An 18,105-nucleotide genomic window follows, 5' to 3' on the forward strand; every position below is an offset into this window, starting at 1 on the left:
CCCTGCCCAGGCTGAGTCTCTCTGGAAAGACTTTGGGAGGCACTTAGTTCACTCCCCTGGACTGCGTTCTCCATGTATCAGAAGGGGACTCTACCTTCCCCATAGAACTGGGGCGCTCTGGAAAATGGGCAATGAGGCTGACCACGGCTCCCCCAGACCAAACCCTTCTTTTCCGCTGACTAGCCTGAGCATTTAACACCCCTGGGGGCTCCGGGAAGGGAGCGAGAGAAGGGCGTTAGGTTGCGTGCCTCTTGCCCCGCGGACTGGGGGGAGAAAGTGGTCCGGCGCGAGTTCCGCGCACAGAAGGAGCCCTGGCGGCCACGGGCACACACCAAGGCGAGGAGAAGGCCGGGGTCCCGGGCGCGGGCCGGGGGCGCGGGCGGGCAGCGCGGGGCCGGGTTGCGCCCGCCGAGCAGCCGCCGCCGCTCACCTGCGCGCGGGGGCGGGGCGGGCGCGGCGCTCAGGCGCGCCTGCCTCCCGCCTCCCGCCTCCCGCCTCCCGCCCGGGGAGGAAGCGGAGGGGCGCGGTGTAAACAGAGCGGCGGCCGTGATGTCAGCCGGTCACATGGAGCCTCTTATGGCTCGGGATGGCTCTCGGCGGGCGGGCAGCTGCGGCAGCTGCTGCTGTGGCTCGGGCGGCGGCGGCGCGGCGGCGGCAGAGGGGGCTCCGGGATCGGACCATCCGCTCTCCCTGCGCTCTCCGCACCGCGGCTTAAATGATGTATTTTGTGATCGCAGCGATGAAAGGTGAGCCGGGCGCCCCGCCGGGGCCGGGTGGGCTGGCTGCTCCGGGGGGCGGGGAGGCGGGCGCGCAGGGGGAGGGGTGGGCGCGCCTGCCCGAGCGCACGTACTGCCCGGGGCCGGGCGCCCGAGCCCCGCCGGGGCCTTCTGGGCCAGCGCGGCGGCGCCACCTGAGCCCGGCCGCGGGATCTGCCCACCTCCTGCGGGGGGCCAAGGCGCGCGGGGCGGACCACCTTCCTCCGCCCCGTCCGGCTTCTGTCAGTTGCCCGGGTCCGCCGGCACCTGGCGGGGCTCCCCGAAGAAACTTTGCCGGCCGTCGCCGCGCTTCGGGAAGGGAGGGAAGGTCGCGGGAACTCGGAGGAAGCCGGGGGCGCCCGCAGCGGGGCGCCCGCGGCCGGTCCCCAAGGCCCGCACCCGGGACAGCTACGGCCTACGTAGGGAAGGCTCTGCGGCCGGGCGGGCCGTGCGCGCGCGCGGACGCGGTGTCATCCCCGGGGACGGACTGGTCAGCGCCCCAGGCCTGGCGCCCTCCCGCCCTGGCGGCCCAAGCAGCCCGGAGCGGCCGGCCGCCCGCCCGCCCGGGAAGTGCGGCGGGTCCGCGCCGCGTCCTGCCGCAGCCACTTCCGAAAGGGCCCGGGCCCGAGGGAGACGGGCGCCTGGAGCGTGCCAAGGCTCCCTCGGCGGCCTCCCGCAGCCGCAGCGCACCCCAAAACTCGATACTTTGGGTGGTGGATTTGCGGGCACTGGTAGAGGTTAGTTGGCGGCGAGGGCCGACGGGCGCGGGTTCGACGCGGCCAAGCCTCCCCCACCGGCCTTCGCCCCCGACCAGGATTCCGTAGCCAGGCTGGTTGCAGGATGGCAGGGGGCACTGGTTGAAGAGAGGACTAGCTCAGGGTGCTCTCAGGTGAGGAGGAAACACACCAGAGCAAGTCAAGGAAGTTTGTAATGGGAAAGCCAAAGTTGGGAGGTGTGCAGGAAGTCGCCCGTGCGGCCTGGAGAACCCCAGGCACGCTCCTAGGACTGTGGCAAACGGCCCCGGAGACACTCCGCCCGCGGCACGCGGCCGGCTCCAGCCACAGCAGGTTCCTCGGGGCGGATAATCTGCCTGAGCGGCTTCGCAGACCCGGCCGCTGGCAGCGGGGATTGAGAGCCCCATCTGTTCGCCGCGGACAGGGCTCCCCGAATGCGCAGCGTTTTTGCAGAGCCGGACTGTCTTGCGGGTTCCCCCTTCCGTGCGGGCGCCGCTCGTTAAATGTTTGTTAGGTTGAGGTTTTTGTTGCAATCCAGGATGAAGGGCACCCGGTTCGATATCTGCGCCGGGTTTACTTTCGGATCACCGAGCTTTGCCTTTCTTCACTAGAGATTGGGTGGCATCTCTTTTATTAATTATTAACAGGCCGAAACGTACTGGACGCTGAGATGAGCTGCTTGAGATGAAATTCTACAACGTGCCCACAGCAAAATTTCGATCTTTTTTTCCTGTGACTTTCGGGAAGTAGGATTTAATCACTTTTAGAATATGCAACTGATAAAGTAAGAGAGAAGAAACCTCCCTGTGATTCACGTTCTTAAGCACTTAAAATCATTTTGGAAAGAAGAAGTGTTAAGATTTTTCTTACCGACTTTTATGTAAAAGAAATCTATGCTTCTCCCCTCCCCCCCCCAAAAAAAAACCCTTTTATTCTGTTTCCTGCATTTCATTAAACTTGTAAGAATAAAATGAGTCAAATATCCTTTGTAGTTCAGACATTTTCTTTCATTTTTTCCTTTTAAGTTATAAAATAGATTTTGCTATTTGGGAGGTGCCAATGTCAACCCTAATCCATTTTATTTAGTGTAATTGGCGTTGATTGAGAAAAGGGTGGGCGAGAAGCTAAGACCATTTCCTCTAATGAACAGTAACCAAACAATACAGTACGTTTTAATATTTTAATTTTGACATTTCCAAGTATATAGGCTTTTTTGCTTTTATAGTACTAGTACAAAGTGAACTTCCGTCCTATCCCTCACTAATATAATCATGAGAATTACACCACCATCATCATCCCCACATTTGTCTTGGAGTGACCTCTGGCTGCCATAAGATAATGGATTCGGAGTATTGTGCTTCGAGAAAATCAGCTCAGGAGTATTGGCAATGCAGTTTTTCAATAAGCCTGAAAGAGAAATAGCATTATAATGCCTCTAGATAATGAGGATATTTTATCCCCAATATCATAACATCCTGTGTTTTAATGGGATTATCTTGCTTTGGTACAAATTTAAACTAAAGAAAAATAATTGTGGGAAAATGAGGAGTGCTGTAAATGTTTCCATATCAGATTTAACGGGGTGGGGGGAAATGTCCCAGAATCATATTAAATACTTCCCCACTGCCTCTCAGTATTAATAATTAAATTGGTTCCATATGTAAGAGTTTGTACAATTAGAGTTTTCATGCAAAACAGAAACTCTCTTTACAATATAGCTTTTGGGTATGTGTATGCCTGTGGACAGCCACGTAGAGAACAAGCCACCATAAAAGAGAAACATTCTCTTTGTTGGCTGATTTACTGTTGTTTTTTAAACATCATTAAATCAGGCCTTTTGAACTCACCACAGAAGAAAATCCTTCCTCTGTGTTAGTTGTCAAATAAGTTTAGGCTTAAAGTGGTTTCATGCTTAGAAGTAATAAATCTTCATTTGAGCAACTCTAGTCTCATCCTTCAGTTTTGTTTTTGTTTAATTAACAACAAAATTCCAATACCATTTGGATTGCTTCTTGGGCAAATGGAGAGAGCCAGCGATAACATTTAGAATCCGTGGAGCACTTGGTCTGCTCATCATAAAAGTGCATTGGCCAAATGTCAGGCGGCAGCCGAGTGCTGAAAGGAAATGCAAGTGCTTCATCGGTTTCAGCAGATTATGTACACCTTCGGCTCCTCCTGAGTGCTCAGCCTGTGTTCCTGTAAATGGAGTGTTGAGAGTGAAGGGGAGGCTTCAAGGGAATTTCTGTCCCGTAAAAGATTCTTCTCCAATATAATTCGTGTACAAATGTGAGGCACCTTGCTACATTGAAAATACCATATATGTTGGTGATGGGCAGTATTTCCAACTCTTCATAAATTTGATTTTGTAGTTTTGAATAATTTGGCTTTTCTTTTTACAAAATGAGTTTTGGATTTTATCCCTGATTTTCTTTTAAGCACTATGTCATTGATCCCCTAGCTAGGATTTTTGTCCCATTTTTGTGACCTTTGATGGGTAGGATTGGGAGAGGGTGGTGGCCCCATCTTGAAAAGAGGAAACCCAAATGGCTGCTTCACTGAGCCGAGTGCTTATCAGGCAAGGAGCGGTCAGTTCTTTTAAAGACTAAGAGGATCTCCGAATCCATTTTTCCAGGGGAGGAGTGGGAGCTTGGAATCGCTGTGAAGTCGAGAATATTTTAAAAGCACCATTTTGACGAGCAGCCTCTTGATTTTATGTATTTCAGTCACATTACTTAAAATGCAAAGCAACATCATATCCAAGCAAACAACTTCACCTTCTCCTTAATGAGAACCATATAATTTCTTCAGTGCTGCCCAGTTATAAAATAATACAACCTCTAAATAGAAATAGTCTTTTAAATGTGTGTGTGTGTGTGTGTGTGTGTGTGTGTGTGTGTGTGTGTGTGATTTAAAACTTTAGGGTTTTTAAGGACCTAATAAATATGTTAGTAAATATATTAATAGTTCTCACTAGACTCCTTTTTCTCCCATCTTTCCCTCCCAACCTAATGAACCACAATATAATAGATGTGACCAGCAAGTAGATAACTGCAAAGCACTTGCAATAGCACCCAGTCACTTTGTAATGTGCTCTGGGCCACCTAAGAAAACAATGGTTACAAATAATCATTTACTGGGAGAAAGAGCGACTGGATGGATGGATAGGTAGGTAGGTAGGTAGATAGAGATATAGATATAGATAGATAGATAGATAGATAGATAGATAGATAGATAGATCTACAATAGATCTACAGAAGTAGAGTTGGAGTTCAGATTTCTTAAAATTCTCTCAAATTATTTTAGCGATCAATAAAAACCATTATATGGAACGTCTCTTCTAAGAATACTTTGTTATAGAAATGTTTTCTGAATGCATTCTAAATATTCACAGTGTTTATTAATAAGAAATCGGTCTGCCTTAACCTATCTACTTCACATTTAGTGACTTTAAAAACCGTAAGTAGATGCTCAGAGTGAGCATTACATTGTGCTTATGTTTCTCTGAGTAAAAAATGATGATTGGGAGACACCCACCCAAAGGTGTGAACTAACGTTTGATACTATCTCAAAGACCACATAGTGACCCCTTTGAGAATGATTTACAAGCTCTCTCTCGCCCCTCCAGCTCCTCCACAGACAGTACCTGCCTTCCACACCAGCCTTTGAGTCCTGGACTTAGAGATTTATAGTCAGAGCTTTTGGCATCTGACATGCAGGAACATGGTTTTTTGTACATTGTCAGAGTGTTCTATGTCCAGAGATAGAGGTCTACATAGACAGATAATAGCATGAGTTAGCCAGTGGGCAAAATGCAAGAAAACAGTTGAAATCTTCTTATTTCTGGATTTGACATTTGCTAGCCTCGGCAGCTTATAAGGAGGTAATGTAAATCTTTGCTTCCTGTATAAAAAGTAATGTCCAACCCATCCCGTAGGTGTGCCAGTGATTTCATATTTTGCTTTAGATTTCATTGTCTCTGAAGTTTACTAGGCGTTTCATACATAAATTGAGGGGTGATGTCAATCTATCTTTGTTCTGCGCTTTACGCTTTACAAACATTCTTATATCATTTACTCCTCCTTGGAAAGTCACTGATACTGTCTTGCTTTTTAGTTGAAGAAACTGAGGCTCACTGAGGTTATGTGCTGTAGCGAGGCTTTCCCAGCTGAAACTCGGTGAGGTGAGGACTGGAGCCCTAATTTCTACTGTCTTCATGCTGCCTCCCCTGGAGGAAGCTGTGAACATGTCCTGGATATAACTTTGTCTCTAGTTAGTGGAAATTATAACTCTGGCATTTATGAGGGAAAAAATAGATTCAATTATGTAATGCTTTGCTGAGCCTAATATCCTTAAATTACTATTTAATAAAATCAATTTGGTACAAATGGGGTTATTCTTATTTGCTTATCATTAGCTCTCTTCATCCATGATTTTCATTAAGTCCGCTTGTTATAAGAGGATCTGGGTGAAATGTAGGCATTTCTGTACTTTCCTTAAAAATACAGAATGCCATGAGGTGCAGTGAACCTTTGTAACCTATCTTCATTGTGATAAAATGAGCTAGAGATTTATCTGTATGTTCCACTGTCTTTACACGTAGGAGCATTAGAAAATGCATCTTCTAATTTTAATATGCCTTTATGTAGTAGAAGTCTCTGGAGTCCTTGAGCTTGAGAGCCCTGGTTGTTTCCGTGACAGCTAAGGGGCATGGCTGTGGACATACTCGAGAAATCTGTTGTCTTTTAGAAAATCACATGAGGAATAAAAGTTTCCAAGTAGATAGATCTGCAAACGCTCATTTCTCACTTGATGGGTGTTTACCTCTCTGGCAGCTGGTTTGAGGTATGTTTGTCTGAAAGCAAATAAGCATTATTTCATAGAGTTGTGGGGAAAGAAGAAAGCTTAAAAGTCATTCAGATACATGTCCGATTGGCATTTGGTTTCTCTCCACAGGATTTCTGCCAGCTGATTATCTGGTTATGCCAGAACACCTCCTATGATGGGAAACGCACTGTTGTTACAAGTAACTTATTCCATCTTAAAACAGAAAATTCTTATGTCAACCATAAGTCTCTCCTTTTAATTCTAATTTTTTCTTTTGGGACTGTTTAGAACAGATTTAATCCATCTTTCATATGAACGATTTTCAGTAATTTGAAGACTAAGTATGAAACACACACACACACACCCTCTAATCCTTAATCTTTGCTGTTCCTCTACACTCCACTTTGTTCACGTTCAGCCGTCCCACAATCTTGGTCAGTTTCTTTCTCAAACACACTTCAGTTTGTCTAGAACCTCTCGAAATTTTTGTGCCAAAAAGTGGAACCCGAGTACTGGTTGTGGTATGATTGACTCAGCACTTAACTCACCGTAGAGTAAAGGTTTTTAAACTTTGTTTTAAAATGTTAAGATACAGAAGCTAGGCTGTATCTTAGACCATCTCAGCCTTTGTGATCTTGTGAGTTGTGAAAGTGAACCTTGGACCTATTTAGGAATACTTTTAGATAACTGAAGTTGATTATTAAGTATCCAGGAAAATAAAAGATATTGCAAAAAAAAAAAATAATAATAAAGGAACATTGGAAGCACTTATGAGATGTTTTTCTCCGAAGTAGTGTCAGATCTGAGATAAGTCTGCCCTCTAGTGGTTGCTTACTCTTGGAAAGCTAAAAGCTATAATAATGGTGCCAATCAATTTCCCATCAGGCTAGTGGAGAGGTCAAAGGTTGAAATTATTTTCTCAGTTGTTCTGGGGAATTCTACATCAGATTCAAAAGAGTAATTCATTGTTTTACATGATTATTAGAAATGTGCCTGTGGGGGAGATCATGGACTTTAAAAGTTTGCTTGGAAGGAAGAAAGGGAATTTTTTATAAGATTCTGTTTGGCTCTATATGAAATTTAAAATTTTAAGTGAGATTTGGTTTTTAAGTAAATAATTATTTTGACCTTTATGATAATCCTTTTTGGTTTTTTAGAGTTTCAACTTTAGTTCTATTCCACTACCCCTAAATATGTTTTTGTTTTTTGGTGATGGGGGTTTTTGTTTGTTTGTTTGTTTTAATCCTCACCCGAGGGTATTTTTCCATTGATTTTTTTTAGAGAGAGTGGAAGGGAGGGCTGGAGTGGGAGAAAGAGAAATATCGATGTGAGAGAGACACATCAATTGATTGCCTCCTGTATGTGCCTCAACCGGGCTGGGGAGTGAACCCAAAACCCAAGTACGTGCCCTTGACCAGGAACCAAACTTGCAACCCATGGATCTTCAAGTCTACACTCTAACCATTGAGCATACCTGCCAGGGCTCAAATATGTGTGTGTGTTTTTAAACTGTCATTTTGATCAGAGAAATCCAGCATTTCCCCTTTTTAAACCAAAAGCATTTTTCTTCTAAAAAAGATAAACAGCTCGAAGGATGTAAACTACTGTAGCTGTTTGTGGCAATAAAACAATTTTAAACATGGATGCAAAACTATTAATCCCTTGGGTTCTGAAAACTTACGATTAAATCATTTGGTTTGTGTAAATATGTACAATTTGCCAAAGATATAACATCGATATTTCAGAGGTTTTTAGGACATTTCATAATTTATGCTTTAAAACACTGCACAAAGTAGTGATATGCATCCATTTGTGTAATTTTTAGGATAAATAACAAGTGAATTGTGGGATTTTGATGATGTGAGACAGTCACAAAACAGTCTGATTTCTGTGTTAGAATCAAAGAAATAAGTACTGGTCTTCCTATTTCCTTCAGTATCATTTGTCCTGATGCTACCCAGAGGCATGAGCTAGCAGGTTTACGTGGCTTTTGCACTTCTCGAGAAGGCGAGGCTTCGGAGTTGAGCGAGAACAGCCAGGGTAATGATAATGACAGGCCGTCACCGGGATCGCAAAGGCTGACAGGGACCACTTGCTCCCACAGGAAAGTGAAATTGCCTCTTTAGGTGAAAAACAAGTCAGGGTAGGGGGAGCGCGAGGAAAGCCTGCTGTTCAAACCTTTCCATCATAGAAATAAGGTAGTGGTTCAGAAGTGAGGATTTGTGGTTAGGTTTCAGATCAGTTCTTGAAGCAAACTGTTTTCCAAGCTGCGCCACCCAGAAGTGTGATTCTTTCACCACGTGAGAAATAGTCTCTTGTTCACAGAATGTTATGTTATTTTCATTTTTCAGTTGTCGGGTTTGTGGGGTTTTTTTCCTTTTTTATTTGCTTATCTCATGTAGCATCTTCTGGGTATAAGTAATAAGTTTGTTTGAGCAAACATTTATTAAGTGCCTCCTGTGTGCTAGGTTATTCAGGTGCCATTTGCAAGCTTTTATAATAGGATTGAGACAACTTCCTCCTAGTCATGTCTCTTAAACCAGTGGTCGGCAAACTCATTAGTCAACAGAGCCAAATATCAACAGAACAACAATTGAAATTTCTTTTGAGAGCCAAATTCTTTAAACTTAAACTTCTTCTAACGCCACTTCTTCAAAATAGACTCGCCCAGGCCGTGGTATTTTGTGGAAGAGCCACACTCAGAGGGCCAAAGAGCTGCATGTGGCTCGTGAGCCACAGTTTGCTGACCACGGTCTTAAACCATGAATCAGCGTTTAAAAAATACACTGAGAAACTGGCAGCCATGCTTAACCAGAGAAGGCTGCTTTAAGACTATTGGGCTTATAGGTTTGCAGTTTCTACGAGCCACATGCCATTTCAAACAACAGAGAGCTTGTGACATGCAATGAAATCTACAATAATAAAAGCACAATATGCTAATTAGACCAGACGTCCTTCCGGACGTCTTTCCTTCCTTCCTTCCGGACAAAGCCGCAGCGGGCGGGGGCCGAAGCAGATTCTTATACTAATGTGTGAACATGATTTCCTTCCAAATAAGCCCTAGGTAGGCTCTAAAATCCTGCCTAAAGCAGTGGTTCTGAAACTTTCCTATAGTAGAACCCATAACCCGGAGAGTTCCACAGGCAGGTTCCTGAGCCCCGCCCAGAGAGAGCCGGATTCTTCTGTCTCTTCTGTCCTCTGGTCTTCCTGACCCAGGAGGCCATGTGTTTGAAAAGCGTCTCAGCGTTGGGTGGTCCTCAGGGCTCCCTCTGTGAAACCTTGTCCTTGCCTGTCAGAGCTGGATGGGCACTGAGTCCTCCAGCCTTTCAGTGGTTTCTAAATATCATTGATCTTCACAGTCATCTGGGAGCATTTAAAAAATAAATGCCTGTTCTCCATCACCTGCAGGGCCCCTGCTTGCAATGGGCTGATGGTCCCGGGTGAGGCCAAGGAATTTGAATTTGCAAAAGCTCCTCTGGTGGCTGACATCAGCAGGTTAGGGAACCACTGCTCTGCTCTCACCCTCTCCTCTTCCTAGTGAGGAAAGTGGAGCTCCAGCAGGTAATAATATTAGGGGGAGCATAAGTTTCCCTTTAGCCCACTTAAATCTCCTTCAGAGTGGAAGGGGTGTCCATTGGGAACCATTTCTGCCATTATTTGGATGTTATTAACATACTTGAGATATTCTTCTGGCTATTTTTGTCTTGCTATCAACCAGCTAGTAGGAGGAAGTGGGCAGACTTTAAATCTGTCTGCTGTGGCTCAGTTGGTCGGGTGTTCTCGTGCACCAAAAGGTTGCAGGTTCAGTTCCTGCTTGGGATTTCGGCTCAATCCCCAGTGGGGGCGTGCAAGAGGCAGCCAATGGATGTTTCACTCTCACATCAATGTTTCTCCCTCTCTCTCCCTCTCCCTTCCTCTCTCTCTAAAAAACAATTTAAATTTTTTTTTAAAGAAAGAACACTGCAAAGAGTATAATTTCTGCTAAATAAATCAATCAAACAAACAAACAAAAAACTGTCACTCCAAATGGTCCAAACAGGAGAGGACTTGAGGTTACCTTGGTGTTGGAGGTGTCTGTGGCACTTTCCCAACACGATTCCTTTTCTGCGTTAAGTCCTGCCAGGAGCTCGGGCCTCACAGCCCTCAGTGAGCTCGGGCTGGGTTTTGCCACCACTGTGATCGCTAAGAGGGGGCAGGCTGGGGATCATGCTGGCGTCAAGGCCGACTCCAGTGGAAGCAGTGATGTCTTTTTTTATGTTGCTTTTTTTTTTTTTCAGTAACAAAGTAAAGGTTTCAGTGCCCTGCAAGCTGTCAGTGCTTCCTGCTTACAAGATGGCGTTTCTCAGGCCCTGAGCACATGGCCGGCATCTGCCTGCATCCAGGCACTGACGGTGGCGAAGTCTGAACAAGGCAGATACAGCGCAGCCTTCCTGCCGCTTAGCTTCTAGTCCAGTGAGAGAGGAAAAGTAGAGCAGCTTTTGTTGTGGAGAAGGGCAGCTTCCACATGGCAACTCCAGGCGCCTCTTTCTTTGGAAAGTGTTGTGCGATGTCCCATTATCCTGGCAAAGGTGATGCTGCCGGGCAGCAGAGAAGGCAGCGGACTTAGTCTCTGGTGTCTGTGAGTGTAAGTTCTGGTGGAGGAGGGAGACAGTATACCTAAGTACACGCATAAATGAACTAGATCAGCGACTTTCAACTTTTTTCATCTCCTGGCTCACATAAACTCATTACTAATTAAATGAAAATCCTGTGGCACACCAAAAATATAATTTTTGCCGATCTGACAAAAATAGGTATTATTTTGATTCATTCACATCTGATGGCTATTGTTGTGTTGGCTGTTGTCATTTTTATTTATTTATTTTTTACAATCTAAGGGAAAAGAGGTCAGTGCCCCAGACTACATAGTCAGGTACTGCATGTGTTAAAAAATTCTTGTGGCACACCAGTTCAAAACCACTGAACTATCCCAGGCCGGGTAGCTCATCATCCAGTTAGAGCATCCTGATAGGTCAAGGTTGTGGGTTCAATCCCCGGTTAGGGCACATAAAAGAATCAACAAATGAATGCATAAATAAGTGGAACAACAAATCAAAGTCTCTCTTTCTCTTCCTGTCTCTCTAAAAACCAATCAATAATTAAAAAAAAAAAATTGCTGCCCTAGCCGGTTTGGCTCATTGAATAGAGCCTCAGCCTGCGGACTGAATGGTCCCAGGTTCCATTCTGGTCAAGGGCACCTGTCTGAGTTGCGGGCTCAATCCCCAGTTGGGGGTGTGCAGGAAGCAGCCGATCAATGATTCTCATCATTGATGTTTCTATCTCTTTCCCCCTCTCTCTTCCTCTCTGAAATCAATAAAAGTATTTTTTTTTTAAATTCCTGAACTAGATAAATACAGATAGTGACAACAACTATGCCAACATAAAAACAGTGTAATGCTTATGGCCTCATGGATGGACATCGGAGAACAGAATCCAAGAATTTTTTCCAGCCAGTGGTGAGTGTTAGGCAGTAGTCCCAGATGGAAACTCAGAGGTCATCTGGTCTCTTAGTTCTCAACCTTGTCTGCACATTGGACTGTCTAGAGAACTTTTAAAAAATATGCAAGACCAGGCTGTGCTCCTAGAGGCTCTGATTTTATTCGTCTGAGATAGGGCTCACGTATTGGTAATTTTTTAAAGCTCCCCAGGTGATTCTGGTTGAAACCCCCTAAAGTCCAACACTCTCACTTTACACGTGGGTCACAGTCCCTGGTGCAGGGAAACGTCATTGGATGGTGGAAACCCCCTCATGGAGGGTGGGAAAGATATGGGCTCTCCTCCAAGGCCTGCTGTCCAGTCATTGTCAGGTTACCTCAATTGTTCAGTTTCCCCACTTGTCCAATGAGAGGGTTGGATATGATAGCCATCAAAAACGTGCCCAGTTCCTTCATTCTATGAAAACGTTTCTGTTAGAAGAGAAAAAGGCTCTGGACTCTTGTTCAAGACTTGGAAGGCCTCTGGCTTCCTTCTGCCCTGTCTCAACCCCCAATTGCTATAGGTGCTTCAGTCAACCAATCAGTTCCTTTTGGAGGTGAAAGTGTAACGTAAAAAGGGATTATTTCTTTTTGCCAACTATTTAAATAAATCAAAGAACAAGCAAGCTTTCATTAATATTAATAACAAATATGCCCAGACTTAGTTCTTGTAAATTACAGTCATACCTTATTTATCAAATTCTAGCCCAAAGCCTTTTTTTTTTTTTTTTTTTTTTCCATTTTTGATGGTTGACTTAAAACCCAGGCGGTTGGGGGTAGGGAGGTTGTTTAAAAATGGAAAACCTGGAATAGTCTTAACAATGGCACACCACAGTAATTTTATTCCTTACCGAATATTCCAGGCCAGAAACACAGAGAAATTGAGGCTTTCCTAATACATACTGTTTGGCGTCTACCAGCAAGCAGAAACAGTGTGTCCCCTGTGTTGCCATCTTATAAAGAGAAAATAACAAAACGAAGCTCTATCATGAAAAATATCATTGTGCTTCCTCAGCTGAGACCCGTATCTCTAAGAACTTGGGTTTCATTGAAACATTCACTCAGAAAGATAACAGTTCATTATACACCAGCATGGTGTGATGTAAGCACCTTAGCTTTATTTCCTTTTTGTGCAGAATCTCCCAGTGGGGTTTGACAATATTCAGCAGTTCCAGAAGTGATAAAGTGGTTTGAAAAGTAAACCTGATGGGAGCTGGCAAAAGAAATTAGAGCCTTGTCTTTTTCAACGGAGATTTCTGAAGATGAGCATGTTGCCCCTTTTGCACTTACGTGTTTAAGAAATTGTACACACGTTGTACGCGCATCCACATGTTTACCTCAGACATAAAATTATGAACAGCCATCCTCCTCTAGCTTAAGTTGCATCCATAATAGCAAGCACCTTCTGGAAACGATACTGTGTAACAAAGTAATCTGTTTGGCAGAGGTCCATTTCACAAGCCATGTTTTCATCACAAGCGGAAAGGTCTAGAACAGAAGTCTTCTGTTTCCACCGTTGCAGAGAAACACAGTTGTTTCAGAGGAGTGAAGATGTCTCAAAGTTTTGGCAGGCTTTCTGAGCCCCCTGCTGGGGTTTCATTCCGAATCCGTGGAAATTTCTATGTGATTTCCATGGCTGCTTAGGGGAAATATTGACTAAGCTACTCCTTTTGACTGTTAAGTTGGCTTAAGCATTTTTAGAATGTTTTCATTTGCTAGAAATGTGTTTTGCGCTCAGGCTTCTCTCGTTGAAGAAGGTTGGTTACCAGCCATCTGATGACGCCTCGGGGTGTTGACAGAAAATGTGGGTGCTGTCGTTGTATTTGAGCACAGCCCTCCCCCAACAAAGATAGTGTGGTAATCAGCAGGAATGTGAAAACATGTATTTAAGGATTGATGCTTGTAAAAGAGGTACCGTAAAGAAACATCCCTGTTCAGATGTAAGAAATGACTGACAGCTCTCCTTGTAGGCATGCTCGTAACAATAAAATCTAGAAGTTCAACATCAAAGCGATCACAGCTTACTCCACCAGTGACTTGCACATCAAAGAGGGAGCGCAAGACAAAGGAAGTGCACCGAGGTATATTTCTGCCTCATAGCCAGATGCTCAGGGGGAGCTCCCAGAGCTCCTTTCATGAATGCAAAGTGATTTTTGCAGATCAGCGTCTTCATTTCATAGATGACCACGAATATAAAAGCGGGCAAACGAGTGCTGTAATTGCTCCCCATCACTTTACGTTTGGTTAGGAGAGCGTCATCGCAGGAGAGATGGGTCTCTGGTTTCCTGAAGTAGCGAATTCTGCACCAGTGCGGGCAGCTCTGACTTCACCTAATACAGCCCAGGGAATTGTATCCACAAAATAAGAGAGTACATCTTGGATACATTTCCAGTTCAAGTTGATTGTTTTGAATTATGCTTGAGAATATAATACTGGTTCTAAGTTTGTGGGCTTACTCTTCTCTCTCTCATGCTTGCTTGTTTTTTAATTCTTTAACCTTGTGGGTGGAATTTTGCTGATTCAGGCGTACATTACTTAACAGGTGTGTGTGTGATAATGAAATTTAGACCTGTTAAACTGGCTCTTAATTAATCACCAGATCTGTGCCTCCGTTCTCAAAATCAAATGGCCTGTACTCCAGAATGCCGAAAGTAGAACAGGAAGAAAAGTCAAACAGGGTTTGACTTTTTCCTCCCTTCTCTTGATATTAAATTGAAAATAAAATTAACCATGCAAGTATTATGAGTGGTTTGAAATAATGTGCTTTTTTTTGGTTTTTGCTTGCCTTTGAAATGTGAAGTTCTTTTATAGTTCATCTTCAGTAATTTGCTAATTTTTAAATGCTATTGAAAAATAGTAGTGCTCTGTGTAGGCATTAATAAATACAAAGCAGCTTTCTCAACGCTCTAGGGAGACCTAATAAACACAACTGTGTTACTAATTGATGCTATACTGAGCTGACAAAAGTAGTGCATCGGTAAACAGAAGTTAGAAAGCAAGAAGTTAAAGAACTATAGGGGATTATGTAGACATCAAGGGTTGGAAATTATAATAAGGCCTCTTTAGGGGAGCATTAATTTGCATGTGGCTGAATTAGGACACCCAATTATTTCTGAGGACACTACTAAGAACTCATTCAAAATACCCCCGAAGTGAAAGGTTTGGGGAGAATTGGGATTTAGACGGGGTAGACGGGGAACTAAGCATGTCATATTTCCTATAACGCATGATAGTTTTCCCAATAGCTTGTTAGAGTAGCTTTCTTTGTTAGGGAGAAAAATGCTGATGAAGTCAAGAGTACTGCAATTTCTTTGTTCTGTACACACAATTTATGTTGCATTGCCACAATGGAAATTTTTTTTTTTTTTTTTTAAGCAGGGAGGGCAGGAGGGTGGAGATAGAACTAAACCTTGTAAATCTTCTTTACGTGAACTCCACAAGGACTTGAGCATGGAGCAGATTAGAGTGGATTTATACTGTTACTGTCCTCTGCAGCAGTGGTCCTCAGCCTTGATCCGGGCACCCCTGGGGGTTCCCCAAGACTCTTTCTGGGGTTCCAAAAGATAAAAACGATTTGCATAACAACAGTAAGATATTATTTGCCTTTTTTACTGTGCTGACCATTTGCATTAATAGTGCCCAAAGCATTGGTGGGTGAAATTCCTGGCACCTCCGTAGGAATCAAGGCAGTGACACCAACTTGTAGTGGTCGTGGCTTGTGTTCCTTATTACTGTGGACTTGCTGTTAACAGAACATCGCCAGGTTCATTGGAGAATGTCCTTGATGAAGCAGTAAAAATTATTAAGTTGATTAAATTTTGACCCTTGAGTACAAGTCTTTTTAATATTCTTTATGACAAAATGGGAAGTACTCATAAAGCACAGAAAGCACTTCTGCTCCGCACCGGAGTAGGATGTTTGTCTCCAGGGAACAGTACTTGGTCCATTGTTTGAGCGAAGAGCTGAACTAGCTGCTTTTTGAACGGAGTGCCATTTTACTTACTAGAACGGCTGACTGCGGTTATTCAGACTTAGGTGTATCTGTCATACATTGTCTCAAAAATGAACCAAGTGAGCCTGTCATTTCAAGAAAAATAGTTGGCAGTATTTATTGCCAATAAATTCCGGCTTGCAGGCAAATATTGGAATTTTGAAACACTTGTATCCAACTCCACGAACTTGACAACTTCCCAGCACTTACAGACTTTTCTGATGAGGTCCGTATTGATGAGTACTTGGTGTAATCACGTTCATTAACAACGTATGTGACCATCTGGGAGCGCTACACAACTCAGTGAACTAATGGCTTCCAAGTGACCAATGCATGCTATTATAAAAATACGGATAGCCCAGCTGGCATGGCTCGGTGGTTGAGCATTGACCTATGAACCAGGAGGTCACGGTTCGATTCCCAGTCAGGCCACATGCCCAGGTTGCGGGCTTGATCCCCAGTGTGGGGCGTGCAGGAGGCAGCCGATCAGTGATTCTCTCTCATCGTTGATGTTTCTCTCTCTCCCTCTCCCTTCCTCTCTGAAATAAAAAAAATACATTAAAAATATGGGTAAAAGATTCATTCAAGATACAGAATATACCAACATGCTTGAATGTTACAGAGTACAAAAAGTTACTGATTTGGTTTCAGATTTTATATTCCAGCTAACCTTTAAGAATCTTGTTTAACTTGCTGAATTTTGGTGAAGTATCAAACAAGAATATCCAAAAGCATCTGAAAAGACTATTGAAATGTTCCTCCCTTTCCAGCTACATCTCTGTGTGAGGCCAGATTTTCTTTATAACCTTCAACCAAAAAAAACCCTCACAGCGATTGACTGCAGAAGCATATGTATATGAGAATTCACCTCTCTATTCAAGAGATTTGTAAAAATGTAAAATAATGCCATTGTTTTTACTTCTTATCAAAAATATTCTTATTTTTCATAAAAGTAATTTATGTTATTATGTAATGAGTTATTGCTATTATTTTAAAATTAATTCTATGTAAATATTTTTGAATGTTCTCAGTTTTATTGCACAGTAATTATTCATATAGAACCCATATAAATAAAAGTTCCTTGGGGCTTTTAATAGCATAAAAGGATCCAGACATCAAAATATTTGAGAATCATTGCTCTACAATTTACTCTATGAGACATGGAAGATTTTGTGACAAAGCACAAGGTAGCAATAGAAGGGGCTTTAAGTTTAGACAGATTTATCAAATAAGCCATGAATTATATACTAAACAAATCACTTTCAAACATGAATTCAAGACCAGATTTCCTAATTCCCATTTTCTTTATGATGTTTTCATTGTTAACGGCCCTGGGAGACAGAATCATTGCTGATGTTATGTTTTCAGAGTTTTTGTTGCCTTTTTTTTTTTTAATGCACAGAGATTTGGCATAAAATGGTGGTTTACAGAGGCTTTACGATGTACCTTTAATCATCTGCAACCTACGTTAGCAAAAATAGTGGTTCAAATTATTGCTGTTTGTCGTTTCAGTTTGGACTTGTCCTGAGAAAAAACTATGTTGTACAGTTAGTACAACTTCCAGAGCTGCCCCAGCTCCTGGTAGATGTGAGCTATTGGCCCCTAATGCGGGCACTTGGGGGACCTTTATCACTGTGTGTAGTGACAGACAGCCTTCCAGGTCCTGCCACGGTGCAAGTGATGGGACCTTCTTCACCTGAGGCCCGTCACTCACACGCCCTCAGACCCTCTCCCCAGAGGGAAGAGTTCTGCCCAGATATCTGTCAGCACCTAGAGTACCTTCCAATAACTTCGATGGCCTTGTCAGAAGCAGTTCCATTACACTAATTAAATGTACGAAAGTCCAACCTTCCCTGAAATTTCTTGTGACAAATAATGTATAGTTAGAAAACAATGCTCAAACACTTGTTCTTAATCTTATAATCGCTTTGTTGGCATCTAACATACAGACAAGTACATTCCCCTTCGTTGCAGGGCCCTCGGCCTCGTGGTTATTGTCAAATCAGTGGCACGCAGGTCGTGGTTTCATTTGGTTTCCTATCGGTGGGCTGTCAGTTGAGTGGGAGCAAATGCGTTTTGGCACATCCTGTATTTCCAAGGTCGCTCCTGGCTCTTGTGACTAAGAGAGGAGTCGGTGCCCCCGAAGTCTGAGCAGCGTCAGAGTATCCGGACAGCTCCCTGCAGCCTGGTGTTACCAGTCAGTTAAAGGTGCAGGCCGAAACACACTCATTGTGAAAACAGGGGTTGTGTAGTGGCCCACAGCTAGCCTGGCCCTGAGAGAAAGCACC

General features: G+C 43.9%; 1 protein-coding gene across 1 annotated transcript in view; it reads left to right on the forward strand.

Moving 5' to 3' along the window:
• Positions 1-516: 516 nt before the first annotated feature.
• The window catches only part of RORA (RAR related orphan receptor A), a 96,078-nt gene continuing 78,489 nt past the window's right edge, over positions 517-18,105 (forward strand). The window contains exon 1 of the mRNA XM_054716190.1: positions 517-746. Within this exon, the coding sequence (XP_054572165.1) occupies positions 716-746 (31 nt within the window). The 5' untranslated portion in view covers positions 517-715. The remainder of the gene's footprint in view (positions 747-18,105) is intronic.

Source organism: Eptesicus fuscus, chromosome 5, assembly GCF_027574615.1.
Source record: "Eptesicus fuscus isolate TK198812 chromosome 5, DD_ASM_mEF_20220401, whole genome shotgun sequence".
Lineage (NCBI taxonomy): Eukaryota > Metazoa > Chordata > Mammalia > Chiroptera > Vespertilionidae > Eptesicus > Eptesicus fuscus.